The sequence below is a fragment of the Capricornis sumatraensis genome, chromosome 6 (assembly GCF_032405125.1).
Source record: "Capricornis sumatraensis isolate serow.1 chromosome 6, serow.2, whole genome shotgun sequence".
Taxonomy (NCBI): domain Eukaryota; kingdom Metazoa; phylum Chordata; class Mammalia; order Artiodactyla; family Bovidae; genus Capricornis; species Capricornis sumatraensis.
Window position 1 is genome coordinate 33,209,393 of NC_091074.1, and position 15,705 is coordinate 33,225,097.

At 45.0% G+C, this 15,705-nt stretch overlaps 1 protein-coding gene across 1 annotated transcript in view; it reads right to left on the bottom strand.

The window, feature by feature from the left end:
* Positions 1-15,389, bottom strand: part of ACER2 (alkaline ceramidase 2) — a 30,178-nt gene extending 14,789 nt beyond the window's left edge. Inside the window, exons 1-3 of the mRNA XM_068973564.1 lie at positions 15,268-15,389; positions 3,473-3,587; positions 2,598-2,739 (exon numbers count right to left, since the gene is read on the bottom strand). Coding sequence (XP_068829665.1) covers positions 2,598-2,739; positions 3,473-3,587; positions 15,268-15,375 — 365 coding nt within the window. The 5' untranslated portion in view covers positions 15,376-15,389. The remainder of the gene's footprint in view (positions 1-2,597; positions 2,740-3,472; positions 3,588-15,267) is intronic.
* Positions 15,390-15,705: the final 316 nt, after the last annotated feature.

The window sequence follows — 15,705 nt, forward strand, 5'->3', positions numbered from 1 at the left end:
CAGGAAAAGCCAAAAGGTCAGGGGTGTGTTGCTCAGGCGGAGGCAAAACATCCCCGCTGGTCAAGCCACCTCGTGCCCCTGCCGAGCAGCATGCACCTCCACGTTTCCCCTCCTCCGGCAGCTTTCTGATCACCCCAATCTCTCCTGAAGCTGAACAAGGAAACAAGAAACACAACGGAAACACAGCAGGCTGGCCTAGGCTATCTCTGATTTCTAAAGTACACGTCCTGCATTCGGGAGGTTTCTGCACCAGGGAGACCATATTTCATCTAAGACCAGGAACAGCTTCCTTTCCACTTGAAGATACTTCTGTTTGCTCAATAGTGTTTAAAGATAATACTATTTAATTCAAATCCTGCTGCCAAGGGTGAAGATTGTACAGCTAATCCATTTAAAGTATGTTTTCTTGGGAATGTCCTGATGGTCCGGTGGATAGGACTCAGCACTTTCATGGCCAGGTCCCAGGTTCAATCCCTCATCGGGGAACTAAGGTCCCGCAAGCCACACAGTGCAGCCAATGAGTGTATGAATGAATAAAGTGTGTTTTTTTCCTACCTCATTTAATAATATATTTTTTAGGATTAAAAATTAACACATGCACTTTGTAAAAAAAAAAAATTGTAAAACAGTACAGATTAAAGGTAAAAGTGAAAGTTCTCTGTCCACTCGCATTCCTAAGAACAGCCCAATGGTAGCAGCTCCTTACCTTCCAGACATGTTTGTGCATATCTGAAGACATACAGTCAAAAAGAGGCTTCATCCCATTCCTAAGAATAGCCCAATGGTAGCGGAGAAGGCAATGGCACCCCACTCCAGTACTCTTGCCTGGAAAATCCCATGGAAGGAGGAGCCTGGAAGCCTGCAGTCCATGGGGTTGCTGAGGGTCGGACATGACTGAGCGACTTCACTTTCACTTTTCACTTTCCTGCATTGGAGAAGGAAATGGCAACCCACTCCAGTGTTCTTGCCTGGAGAATCCCAGGGACAGGGGAGCCTGGTAGGCTGCCGTCTATGGGGTCGCACAGAGTCAGACACAACTGAAGTGACTTAGCAGCAGCAGCAGCTCCGTACCTTCCAGACACGTTTGTGCATATCTGAAGACATACAGTCAAAAAGAGGCTTCATCCCATTCCTAAGAATAGCCCAATGGTGGCAGTTCCTTACCTTCCAGACACATTTGTGCACATCTGAAGACATACAGTCAAAAAGAGTCTTCATTCATTCTAAAATGAGGGCGTCACACACACAGTTCTATAATGTGCTTTTTGAAGCCAGCATGTTTCATGGATGTTCTTCCACCTCCATCCATAGAGAACAGCCTGCATCTCTAATGGCGGCATCACTCCTAGTCCCACTCAGGGTACCAGGAAAACTACAATGAACTCTTTTATTTCTCCTCCATGGGAACACACAGGTTACTTGATTGAATTCATATTTTTAGATTATTTATCCATATAGCATGCATGCAAGCTCAGTTGTGTCTGACTCTTTGCGACCCCATAAACTACAGCCCACCAGCCTCCTCTGTCCATGGTATTGTCCAGGCAAGGATACTGAAGTGGGTTACCATTTCCTCCTCCAAGGGATCTTCCTGACTCAGAGATCAAACCTGCATCTTCTCTGTCTCCTGCCAAAGATGGCAGGTGGATTCTTTACACTAGCACCAACTGGGAAGCCCATTTATCTGTATATATGTTAACAAAACAGTGTGTACAGAGAAATGTATGGGTCATATGTTTCTAGGAGCATTTCTCATCTTTATGATGTTGATGTCTTCTGTTACTTCAGATATTAACAAGAGTGCCTCAGAAAGGACCTTCCCTGACCAAACTCTAAGTCGGCATTCCAAGTCACCATGACCCCCTTACCAGCTTCATTTTTCATCATAGCACTTTCACATCCTAACATTATATTATTTGTTTACTGATTCATAATCTCTCCAATATAAGCTCACTTAGGGCGGAGACCTTGCTGTTTTGTTTACTGTTAAATTCTAGCACCTAGAAAACTTCATTCTAAGTGTCCATAAACTATTTACTGGATAAATAACCATATAAGCCTAACACAATGGATATTAAAAGGCATCTCTTCCTAAAATTCTGGGTTTTCGGCTTGAATGTGTATGTATATGTGTGTGTGTTGGTGTGTAGCTCTCAACAGAAGCAAACTGACACAATTTGAACACTACAGTATCTACAGCTCAAGAACCAATTCCTCAGTGTGCATTCTACTGTAAATATATAAAAGTAGTGAAGCTGGGTCGCACCCAAGAAGATGTGCTAGCAGGAAATCAAAGGTCTTTGAACAACCATTCAGTCTTTTCTCCCCCACTGAATCTTCTAATTTTGCCAGTACCGATAATGGAGATATTTGACTTTGTGTTCCTAATGAACATTAGATAAATTCTTTCCCTGAGTATATTAAAATTACCTCTTTTACCTGGCAGAATTTTTTTCTCTGACAGTGTAATCAGTGGATATTAAATATCTGATAAAGCTCATCACTAGGTTAGACTCAGTAGGGTGTGATATTTATTAATATATACATTGTCATATGCGGTACTGCATAATAAATGCAAAAATTTAGTACAAGCTTACCTGTCATTGCGAAAGATCTTCGGTAGATACCTTCTGGGGAACCACATGGCCAAAGCACACATCAGGACCCAAAGGATTGCAAGTTCATCTAGCATCTGACCCAGGAAACTAAGGGTTGCATGGAAGTAGACAGATCCAATTCCTAGAATCAATTATAGCCAATAAAAAAAGATCACAGAGAAGAACAGACTCACAAATTCAACACACCGATTAAAGACAGCCTTTTCATAAACAAATACCGAAATGACCAAATCACTCTCTCTCTCTCTGAGAAAAGAAACTGAAGGAAGAAACCTACACTATTCAGGCATACAGACTTCATGTCTAGAAAGAGGATTTGAAGCAGGGCCCAAACACCAGCATATCAGAACTTTAATAACTGCACAAGTACAGTGTGTCTTCATCCACTGAGCTTTCGTGGGAACACACAGTCGATCAAAAGTCAACATTCTCTCACAGTTAAGAATTCCTAATCTGCCTGTGGAAGGAAATAAAAATTATACAAATATTTCCCAGAATTATGAAGGATCAAACATCTAGAATTTGTTGTTGTTGTTTTTAACTGTAGTCCTTTAGAAACCATGGTTTCATCCGAATACAATTGTTTCACAAGACTTTCCTCAGAAGTTCATGTAACACTGCACTGGCACCACACCAGTGGCTATTATATAAATGGACTCTCCAATGCAATTAAGTGATAATTACAGTCAACCTTGTTATCAAGCCCATATTCAAAAGAGTCCTCCTTCTGGAGTCCAGGAAACAGCATAGAAGTTTGTTAGGACATCAGAGTGACTTTGGTTTACAAAGGGGTCAGGGAGTGCGAAGTTCCACTTCCTCCCTTTCAGCCCATGCTCACAAAGGAACCCACTTACCCACTACAACTAAGAGAGTCCATATTAAGTAGATGCCGCTGTTGAAGCACGTTGCATACTGACGAAACAAGCACATGCAGATGGGCGGTAAAATGAAAAACAAGACGTTGCTGATCTGGGGGGAAGGGGAGATGAAAAACGAAAAGATGAGTATTAAGTAAAAGGGCAAAAAGTAAAGCAGCTTGTTCCCAGTATGTCCTTTGTAAATGGAGATGAATGCGGCCACACATCTTTTTTTAACAAGAAAAAAAGTTCACAACCAGGGAAACTTAGCAACTTCTTTAGTAACCATTTTAGGGGGATACTTCCTGCCTCTGTGATCATAGGAGCAGCTCTGGAAAGACTGGAGCTTCCCAGGTGGTGCTAGTGGTAAAGAACCTGCCTGCCAATGCAAGAGACGTTAAGAGACTTGGGTTTGATCCCTGGATCGGGAAGGTACTCTGGAGGAAGGCATGGCAACCCACTCCAATGTCCTTGTCTGGGAAATCCCATGGACAGAGGAACCTGGCAGGTCACAGTCTGTGGGGTCGCAAAGAGTCAGACACAACTGAGCATGTACGTACACACACACACACACTACACACACACTACACACACACACACACACACACACACACTACACACACACACGAAAACACTGCCATCTGAAAGCTGCCCACTTGATGTGAAGAATCAATGACTCTTTTTCTGCCCAATTATGAAGCATCCTAATTTATCTGAATAATCATTTTTAAAGATAAGGTCTGCACTAAATAATGGTAAAATTTTTTAAAAGAATAGTTTCAATTATTTAGATAACTATAAGAAAATAAAAAGTCTTTCCCCTGTAAAAAAAAAAATAAAAAAAAAAAAAATTAAAAAAAAAAATAAAAAAAAAATAAAAATAAAAAAAAAAAAAAAAAAAAAAAAATAAAAGAATAGTTTCATGAAGAACGAGAAGGACCAGACATGTTCTAGCCCCCATAATTTTCTGCCAGCCAGGTCCTGGGCCCACATGAAGGCAAGGAGTGCCTTCCTCATTTCCCCCTTGTCAGTTTTCTCACCCTAAGCCAAACCTACTTTTAGGTAAAAAAAGATCAAATTTGTAGCTTTAAAATGGCATCTTTTCATCTTCCAGATTGGATTGGAGTCTATTATCTCTTCATAGGTCACCTGGCTTTTTTAAAAATCCAGACTGGACAACGTAACTCTAGAATCTCACCTCTAATTTTTCAAAATTTCTTTTTGTCTATCTTTAACTAGGGGGAGTCATAGCCAATTCTTCTTTTTCCCCAGATTTTTTTAAACTGAGGTAAAATCCACATAACAAAATTAACCATTTTAGGAGTGTATAGTTTAGCAGCAGTTAATACAAGTGTAATATGCAATCATCACCTCTATCCAGTTCTGAAATGTTTCCATCGCTCCGAAAAGAAACCTCAAATCCATGAAGCCTCCACTCCCCCTTCTCCCTCTCCCCAGTCCCTGGCAACTACTAACCTGTTTTCTGTCTCCACAAATTTACTTCTTCTGGATATTTCATAAAAGTGTAATCATGCAATAAGTGACCTTTTGTGTCTGACTTCTTTCACTCGGCATACTGTTTTGGAGGTTCACCTGCATCGTAGCACATAGCAATACTTTCTTTTTATGAGTAATATTTCATTGTATGGATACCACATTTTGTTTATCCAATGTGCTTACAGTGTCCTTAACACTGAACAATGCTGCTGTGAATAATCATGTCCAAGGTTTTCAGTATTTGTTTTCCATTCTCTGAGTTATAGCCCCTCAAGCTAACAGCACTGGATCATATGGTAATTGTGTGCTTAACTTACAAACCACAAGACAATTCTCCACAATGGCTGAACCATTTTACACTGCTACCAGCAAGGTCCAAGGGTCCTAATTTTTCCACATCCTTGCCAACACTTGTTATTTTCTGAGGTTTTTATTTGCTTTGTTTGTTTAATAAGGCCATCCCAGAAGGTATGAAGTGTTAGAGATAGTCAGCTTCTTTTAAAATTTCACCTCTAATTGAGGAGTAAGGAGCTCCTTGGGAAGGACTGGGCATGCAGAGGAAAGGAGATGTGCAGAATGTTTAAACAACACCTGGATCTAAATGCACACCACCAGTGAGCAAGGGGTGAGAGAGGGGTCAAAAAAGACTAAAACCTTTCAGAGACAGGAAGATGGAGTAGGTGAAGTCTGCAAAGCCAAGAGCATGGGGGCTTTCGAAAGGAAAGACTGGTCACCCATATTAGACAACACAGAGCGGGTCTCAAGGGAACCAAGAGGGTGGGTGCCCAAACTGAATGAAAGGAGCCAGGGTAGAAGGGCTTTTCCAGACCTGGGAAGTCACACTGGGGCACAGCTAAACAAAAGGCATCGGCAAACCCCAGAACTGGAGGCGCAGTGCGGGTGGACACTGGCAACATCAGTAGCCAATGGACGCCTCTGTCACCATCTGGGAACAAGAGGGGATGGGAATGACAGTCTTTAGAAAGGGGAGAAGGATAGAGTGGAGAGAGATAAAGAACAAGATCTTTTGTCGGGGTGGGATAGGAACAAGGCTGCTGCCTTTGGTTAAAGTTCAAGACAAATCCCTCACGGGGCTGCATCCTTCCGGAGAAGGGGGTGCCTTGCTCTAGTTGGCCCATTCTGATGGGGACCTTTTTCTCCTTCCCCTCTTGGAGCTACTGGCAACCCTGGGTGAGAGTCTGGATAAATGACCACAGCAGTCCCAGGCAGTATACAGTGTCCACACTTGGGAATATAGCCAACTCTCATTTATTTACTAAAAAGCAGATAAGGAGGGATTCAGGACAAGGCTCTATGTAATATCACAGCCTTTAACTTTCCATGGAGTTATTTAAAGAACCCAAGATCTTAAAAAAAAGACAGAAAGAAAGAAAAAAACCTCAGATCTTTAAGAGTTAAAATGAGAGACCTTAACAGTGGGACACAATTGAGCTACTAAGCACGCATGCACGTGAGCGATGTTAAATGTTTTATAAGGGGATGTTAAGCTATGGCCTGGAAAGGCTCCCAGGCTAGCCAAGTTCAGAAAGGCAGTCACCCACAGAGGTGGGGCCAGCATCCAACCACTCTTTCCACTGCCCAAAGCTGACTTTTTTCACCTTCAATCCATCCAACCACATTCTGACCATTCATGCTTCGACTGGCATCTGAAAATTCTGAACTGCATCACACATTGTGTACCAATGACCTTTAGGTGATTTAAACATTGCTCTCTGTTTTGTTAAACACAGAGGTAGAAGGAATTAAAGGTGAAAGGGGAAGGAGGAGAAAAATGGGATTGTGATACTATAGGTAACTTTCTCCTCTCATGTACATGAGTATGTCCTCCGTGTAAGAAAAAGAATACATTACAAAGCTAAAGTCTGCCTTGCTATCTTCCTCCCTGGAGATACCCACTCTTCTCAGATTCATAATCCTCAATTTCTTTGCATTTATGTAAATATATTTATCATATATATCACATATTGCAACATTATATTTTGGCAACTTCCTTTTCTCATTCCGCAATACACCCTGCTAACCTTTTGTCACACCTGCTGAGGGTACTGCAGAAGGCAACACTTCATTGAGCCATTCCACTAATGGTGGGAAGCGCACTGATTTATAGCCCCACCTAACAACGCTGGGGAATATAACACAGCTTTTCACCCCAGTACAGTCATCCTTCTATATCCATGGGGGATTGGTTTCAGGAGTCCCTCGGATACCAGACTTTGTTGGATGCTCAAATCTCTTATATAAAATAGCATTATACATGCAATCTATGGAGAAGGCAATGGCACCCCACTCTAGTACTCTTGCCTGGAAAATCCCACGGATGGGGGAGCCTGGTGGGCTGCCATCTATGGGGTCGCACAGAGTCAGACACGACTGAGCGCCTTCACTTTCACTTTACACTTTCATGCATTGGAGAAGGAAATGGCAACCCACTCCAGTGTTCTTGCCTGGAGAATCCCAGGGACGGGGGAGCCTGGTGGGCTGCCGTCTATGGGGTCACACAGAGTCGGACACGACTGAGGCGACTTAGCAGCAGCAGCAGCATATAACATACACACATGCTCCTGTATACTTTATACTGATTGTAAAGTATAAATTTACACTTTACAATGGGAAAACAATTTTTCCACAGATGGGGGGAGGGGTGGTTCGGGATGATTCAAGCACACCAGTGGGTAGTGGCAGTGAACACAGATGCAGCTTCACTTATTTGCCCACTGCTCACCTTCTGCTGCCCAGTTCCTAATACGTACTAGTCTGCAGCCCAGGGTTGGGAACCCCTGCTTCAAATCATCTCTAGATTATTTATAATACTTAATACAGATTTCCAGGAGAAATATCAATAACCTCAGATATGCAAATGATACCACCCTTATGGCAGAAAGTGAAGAGGAACTAAAAAGCCTCTAGAGGAAAGTGAAAGAGCAGACTGAAAAAGTTGGCTTAAAGCTCAACATTCAAAAAACGAAGATCTGGTCCCATCTGGTCCCATCACTTCATGGGAAGTAGATGGGGAAACAGGGGAAACAGTGTCAGACTTTATTTTTGGGGGCTCCAAAATCACTGCAGATGGTGATTGCAGCCGTGAAATTAAAAGACGCTAACTCCTTGGAAGGAAAGTTATGACCAACCTAGATAGCATATTCAAAAGCAGAGGCATTACTTTGCCAACAAAGGTCCGTCTAGTCAAGGCTATGGTTTTCCCAGTAGTCATGTATGGATGTGAGAGTTGGACTGTGAAGAAAGCTGAGTGCTGAAGAATTGATGCTTTTGAACTGTGGTGTTGGAGAAGACTCTTGAGAGTCCCTTGGACTGCAAGGAGATCCAACCAGTCCATTCTGAAGGAGATCAGCCCTGGGATTTCTTTGGAAAGAATGATGCTAAAGATGAAACTCCAGTACTTTGGCCACCTCATGCAAAGAGTTGATTCATTGGAAAAGACTCTGATGCTGGGAGGGATTGGGGGCAGGAGGAGAAGGGGACGACAGAGGATGAGATGGCTGGATGGCATCACCGACTCGATGGACGTGAGTTTGAGTGAACTCCGGGAGTTGGTGATGGACAAGGAGGCCTGGCGTGCTGCAATTCATGGGGTCGCAAAGAGTCGGACACGACTGAACGACTGACCGACTGAACTGAACTGAATACAATGTAAATGCTATGCAAATAGTTGCAGGTATACAGCAATTCAAGCTTCCCTGGTGGCTCAGACGGTAAAGTATCTTCCTGCAATGCAGGAGACCTGGGTTCAACCCCTGGGTCAGGAAGATCCCCTGGAGAATGGAATGGCAACCCACTCCGGTATTCTTGCCTGGAGAATTCCATGGACACGAGCCTGGTGGGCTAAAGTCCATGGAATTGAAGAGAATCGGACATGCCTGAGCAACTAATACACAGGCATACAGCAATTCAAGCTTTGCTTTCTGGAACTCTCTGGAATTTTTTTTCCAAATATTTTCAATCCACACTGGGTTGAATCCACAGATACAGAACTATGGACATGGAGAGCCGACTGTATGCGTTTATTGCCTCAAATCTTCTCAGTCTCCTTTGCTTCAGCCATGTACAACCATCTATGGCCAAGCTGTCCCTTAAAAGGCTTTTTCAATCTATGTTAGCACTAGCATTGTACACAATAATGACTTTTAAATTTACACACGATTCACATGAGGTAGTTTAATACACCTCCAGTGAAATTATGATAGCTTAATTATTTTTAATGTCCATATCAGAGAGTTCAATTTAGAAACACTATTTAACAGATAGTTCCAAATAAGCCTGAAATCTCAGTATTGCTTCTGTACAACCCATCTACCAATACTTGCTGGCCTCCACCATGCCTTTTTAAGACATAAATCTATGGGGACTTCCTTGGCAGTCTGGTGGTTAAGACTTCACCCTTCCCTTGCAGGGGACATAAGTTCCATCCTGGTCAGGAAAATAAGATCCTGCATGTTGCCCAGGAAAAATTAAAAGAAAAAAGACATCAGTCTATGAAAAGGAAAAGCCCAAATTAGAGGGAGATGCTCCCCAAGACAAAAAGAGGAAGGAACTCCGAAAGAAATGTGGGAAAGCAAATGAGTTGTGGTTAAAAAGATTCAATGGCTCCATGTCTACTGAGAAAACGAAACTTCCCCTCAAAGTTATGTAGCTCACTAAAGTTGAATAGTTCAGCCAAGGGGTATTTTTTAAAGCCCATTGTTGGATTATCCTTTGGAGAATTGGTTTGTTTAGTGCCTGCCTAACAGATTTTGTTTTAATTAAAAGGAAACCACAATTTAAAAATTTATTATTTCCTTAGAGAGTTCCTCATTCTGTGACATTTGCACCAAAATAATCTCAGGAACATACTGCAATCTCATCCTGACGCATGCGATTGTGCATTTTCCCAGACAGAGGGCAAACACTGACAAAGCAACAGGCTGTAAATTCTTCTGAGCAACAAGTTCATAAATAGCCAACAGACATTACCCTGGCTAAGGAGACTATGTATCTTAATCGAATGCAGGTTTCTAATGATCCATTCCATTATGGCAGGCCCCCTTCCTGCCTCTGGGATGACCAACTGTCCTAGCATGCCTGGCGCTGAGGAGGGCTTCCCAGGATATGGGACTTTCAGTTTTAAAAATGGGAAAATCTCAGGCAAACCAGAACAAGTTGGTCACCCAGCTCAGAGGCCTTCCTGCAAAATCTACACACCTCCCGCAGTATACCACCCAAGCAGAGGACTAACAACACCTCGAACTGGGGCCTCCTGCATTGCAGCCAGATTCTTTACCAGCTGAGCTATGAGGGAATCCCACAAACAACCCCGCAGCCACTCGTGTGTAAATACCTCTACTGTGGTCCTCACCACCCAGGCGACGATGCGGGTCTGGTCTCTGTGATAGGCACGCAGTTGCCCAGCAAGTGGATGGCTAGATGGATAGAGAGACTGACAGATTGACTGATAGACAGTCCTGCCCTATAGAGAGTGGTCTGTGGCTTTGGCATATAAAGGGAACTCCACTTATCTTGATGATGGGGGCAGAGCTGAGTAGGGGAGGTGACAGACCATGGGCTGATTTTAGGCATGGATTTTTCTTCAAGACTTTTTTTCAGCACCAGTTCATTTCCTTCTGTCCTCCTGGGTCCCCAACAGAATTCCCAAAGGCCAAGCTAAGTGATTAAAACACAAACCCCACTTTCCTCCAAAGCTGCTAGGTTGTGGATCTTTCTCTGACTGTGACCAGGCCTTAAAACGTTAAAAGGAACTTAATTCAATAAAATTTGTATTTAGAAGCAACAGTACAAAATGTGCACAGGCAAAAGGCTGTGGAAGGGCATGATATGTTCTTGGAAGAGATATTTGGGCTTGGCTGACGCAAAGGATGATGACAAGATTTAAGGCAATGGAGATATGTGGGCACCAAGAGCAAAATGCTCTATACTCTCAAACATTGCCAGTAAGAACACAGATCAGAGTACTTTTTCTGGTGGACCATTAAACAACAATCGCTAGTCTTCAAAGTAAATATTGCCCTTGACACAGCAATTTCCTATCTAGAACTAGTACCTGGAGAAGTACATCCAGATGCCTATTTGAGGACATTCATTGCCTAACTGTTCAGAAACCAAAATGAAAACAATAAACAGGAACTGCCCTAAATGTCCATCAATATAAATTGACTGGTCAATCCATTAAAGGGAATACTATACAGACACTGCAAAGAAGAAAATAATTCTATACAATCCAATATGGGATTATCTGCAAGACAAACCAAGTGAAAAAACCAAGGTGTAGAAGAATTTCTGTAGTGTGATCTCAACTGGGCTGGAAAAAAATTTGGTTGTGATGTGTATATACACAGGCCTCCCTGGTAGCTCAGACAGTAAAGAAACTGGCCTGCAGTGCAGGAGACCTAGGTTTGATCCCTGGGTCAGGAAGAACCCCTGGAGAAGGAAATGGCTACCCATTCCGTATCCTTGCCTGGAGAATTCCATGGACAGAGAAACCTGGCAGGCTACAGTCCATGGGATCGCAGAGAGTCAGACACGACTGAGTGACTAACACTGTGTATATACCTGTTGCACATGTATTTTCTATGTTTACACAAATACATGTTTTTTACATGCTTTGAAAATGTCTGAAAAGATTCAGAAGAAAGGGTATTTTTCACTTTATAACTTGCATATTTTTTTAACCATGATCATGTTGTCACTTTTATAATAAACAACAATGGCAAAAAACTACTTTAAACGACTTCCCTGGCGGTCCAGTAGTTAAAACTGCACTTCCACTGCAGGGGGCCTAATAGCATCAATCCTTGGTCTGGGAACTAAGATCCTGCATGCTGCAAGTTTCAGCCAAAAAAAAAAAAATCCCAAAACTTTTTGTCCCATATCCACCACTACGACTAGCCAAAAGATCAAACGGTCCCAGTGCAGTAGTTTTATGTTAAAGAATGACTAAATAATAAATACCTATACTGTGCTAAATAAATTTAACGTAGCTACAATGGTATTTGCATCTTCAAGAGCAGTATCTTAGTAGGGTCAAATGGACCCTCCAAGTTCTAACTCTAGATCTGCCATTTTCTTGACCTTTGCAAGTTTCAAAATCTATCTAGGCCTCAGTTTTCTCCTGTGTCAAATGGATGTAACAAATAGCACCCACTGCTGAGGGTGACTGTAAAGGACCCTGGGCAGCTTCAACACAGCAAACAACTACTGGTAGCCAGGAGTGACTGCAGTTGTAGTAGTGACAGCTTACCACCAAGATCCATTAAGAAGGTTTTAAATGCCCCCTCTGAGTCCTCCTGATTTTACATCTTCAATTTTTTATCAATCAGTAATGATTATTATTTTATTGTAAAATAGATAATTAGGCCTGCTGCCTTACTCTGCAGAGAAGGCAATGGCACCCCACTCCAGTACTCTTGCCTGGAAAATCCCATGGGCAGAGGAGCCTGGTAGGCTGCAGTCCATGGGGTCTCGAAGAGTCGGACACAACTGAGTGACTTCACTTTCACTTTTCACTTTCCTGCATTGGAGAAGGAGATGGCAACCCACTCCAGTGTTCTTGCCTGGAGAATCCCAGGGATGGGGGAGCCTGGCAGGCTGCCATCTATGGGGTCACACAGAGTCAAACACGACTGAAGTGACTTAGCAGCAGCCTTACTCTGAGAATTTAATGAGATGAAGGAAATGGCAACCCACTCCAGTACTCTTGCCTGGAAAATCCCATGGGCAGAGGAGCCTGGTGGGCTGCAGTCCATGGGGTCTCGAAGAGTCGGACACAACTGAGTGACTTCACTTTCACTTTTCACTTTCCTGCATTGGAGAAGGAGATGGCAACCCACTCCAGTGTTCTTGCCTGGAGAATCCCAGGGATGGGGGAGCCTGGTAGGCTGCCATCTATGGGGTCACACAGAGTCAAACACGACTGAAGTGACTTAGCAGCAGCCTTACTCTGAGAATTTAATGAGATGAAGGAAATGGCAACCCACTCCAGTACTCTTGCCTGGAAAATCCCATGGATGGAGGAGCCTGGTAGGCTACAGTCCATGGGGTCCCAAAGAGTAGAACAGGACTGAGCAACTTCACTTTCACTTTATCACCAAGTAGCTCACTGTCTTCCCTAATACAGGAGTAAGATAAGCATGGGTTTGTTCTGTGACAAGGATCAGAAGATAACTAAGACTTGGGAAGGAGAGAAGGAAATGCTTTTTGCTAAATTCTTTGGATCTACACTCTACAAAGTCTGATGGCCGACTTCTTCTCTGAGACCCTCAGTATTCGCACTTTGCTACAGCAGATTCTGTGGTTTACAAGTAAGCCAAAGAACAAGGTTTGTCAGGGGGACCAACAGAGCTAATCAGCCACAGATGCTGCAACTGAAGATCAACAGCTCATTTCTACAAAAGACTGAAGTAACAGCTCCAATGAGACCAGATGAAAAGTAAAGACAAAAATAAGCTCTCCTCCTCATCCAGCACCCTGGGGGAGACTCGGAGCAGCTATACACTAACTTTTTGGACCAAATAACTAGACCTGACTCTACTGGCCTCAGACACCACAGATAATTACCTTGCTGGGTATGTGAGAATCTGTCCCCAGGCTGTCATTTCTTCTCTAACTCTGGTGCAATCCTTAGTAGTACTCTCCACTTACAAATGGAAAAACTGACTTACTGCCTTTGAAAGCACCCAGCCCTGCCCCAGTCCATCCTCTGTGGGCAACTGTCCACACCTGACTGCACGCTCTGAAACAGGCTGTCCAACAGGTGGAGGGTGGCCACCTCTGATGACTGCATGTGTCACAGCTTCTAGGGGCAGCAGAGGACCAGGTTTCCTTGCAGAATTAACCCAGTCATTAAAAAAAAAAAAAAAAGGAATGTTTGCTGGGAGGGCAGCCCAGGAATTCAGCACTGAAGGGAGGGAGAGTGCAGGGCCTGGATCATGGTCCCAGCTCTGCCAGAAATGACCGCAGGGCCGCTCCCCTCTCCAGAGTCAGTTTCCTCAACAGTGAATAGAAGGATGGGGACAAGCTCATGGAGATCCTACCAGGCAATAAGCATTGACTCAAGCCCAGGATATTCTCTCCAGCAAATCAAAGGGGAAAATCCTAAAGAAGAAAGTCAAAATTCACAGTGATTCACATACCAGGAGTTGCTGTTTTCCATATTACAGCAGTGAAAAGATAAGCTGCAGAAATGACCACACAAAGTCTCACATTTGGAACCACATTTGGACTTAGCAAAAAGAATAGACATTTCCTTCCCAACAGCAGGCCTGGGCTTCCCAGGCGGCACAGTGGTAAAGAATTCGTCTGCCAGTGTAGGAGACGCAAGAGACACGGTTTCAATCCCTGGGTCAGGGAAATGACCCACTCCGGTGTTCTTGCCCGGAAAATTCCATGGACAGAGGAGCCTGGCGGGCTACAGTCCATGGGGTCGAAGAAAGTCGGACACGACTGAGCACACACACAACTGCAGGTTTTCCCTCCCACAAAAAACTAAAAGCACACAAGATTCTGCAATGGGACAGTTTCCTCTTGACCACAGCTACAGACCCAGGCAAGTCCAGAAAGCATACACACACACACACACACACACACACACACACACACAGATCACTCCCAAATTTCCCTTTCACTTCTCTGTGCTGCACAGCGCACAGGCCTAGGGAAACTGATCTAGGGGCTAGTGTGAGGCTCGGCACTAAAGGCAAGAACTCCCAGTAATTAACTTGATTCTGGCCCCAGGTAACTCGACCTATTATTGATGTACATGGGGGGAGGTGGGCAGCGCCAACCTTCGGAGTGCGCCACGCCCCACAGACCTGCCTGGAGGTCACCCCCTTTCCCCGACTCCTAGAGCAGGTACTCGGGGCAAAAACCGCACAATGCAACCCAAGTGCGTCACACCACAGAGATCCTAAGGGAGGAAGGGAGTAGTCCCCGCGGTTTCACCTCTCCCAACTGACCCAAACTGGAAGAATGGGCTGACAGGGAGCACCAGCTCCGGGACGGGTGGGGACCAAACAGGACAATAGAGCCATCAGAAAGAAATGACCAGAGGAGGAGGATGGCCCAGATGTCGGGGACAGAGACTGGAGGGGAGGACAGATGGAGAACTGGAAGGCGCGCAGGGGAGGGGGCGTGGGTCGACTCTGGCCGCGGAGCGAAAACGCCCCAGATAGGCGCGTCGACCAGGGTCCGGGCTCCAGGCGCGGCGGCTGCGCTGGGGGACAGCCCCCTCCCGCCAGCCCGTGCCATCCCGCTCCCGTGCCCCGCACCGTGTTGTAGAACTCGGCGATGGCAGGCACGATGGTGTAGTTGTCCTCGCACCAGTCCACCTCCGAGCTGCCAGCCCGCAGCTGGTCCCACCAGTGCGGGGCGCTCATGGCCGCTCTGGGGCATTGGAGCAGAGGCTCCCGCAGCCGAGAGGAGGCCAGAGCTGCTGCTGGAAACCGGCGGTGGTGGTGGTGGCAGCGGCTGCCGCGGCTTTATGTACCACGGGACAGCCGCCGGATGTGGCGCCTCCTGGGCCGGCCTCTCGGGGCTCCGCTCTGTCCTGTAGGACGTGACTGGCTCGCGGACCCCTCCCTAGGCTCCGCCCCCTGGGGCAGCCTGCGGGACCAGGGCCGGTCACGCCCACCCCAGAGGCGGGATGTGCGGGGGAAGGGGACGGGATTGGAGGCGGGACCGGCCCCCTGCGCCCGCCTCTAAACACT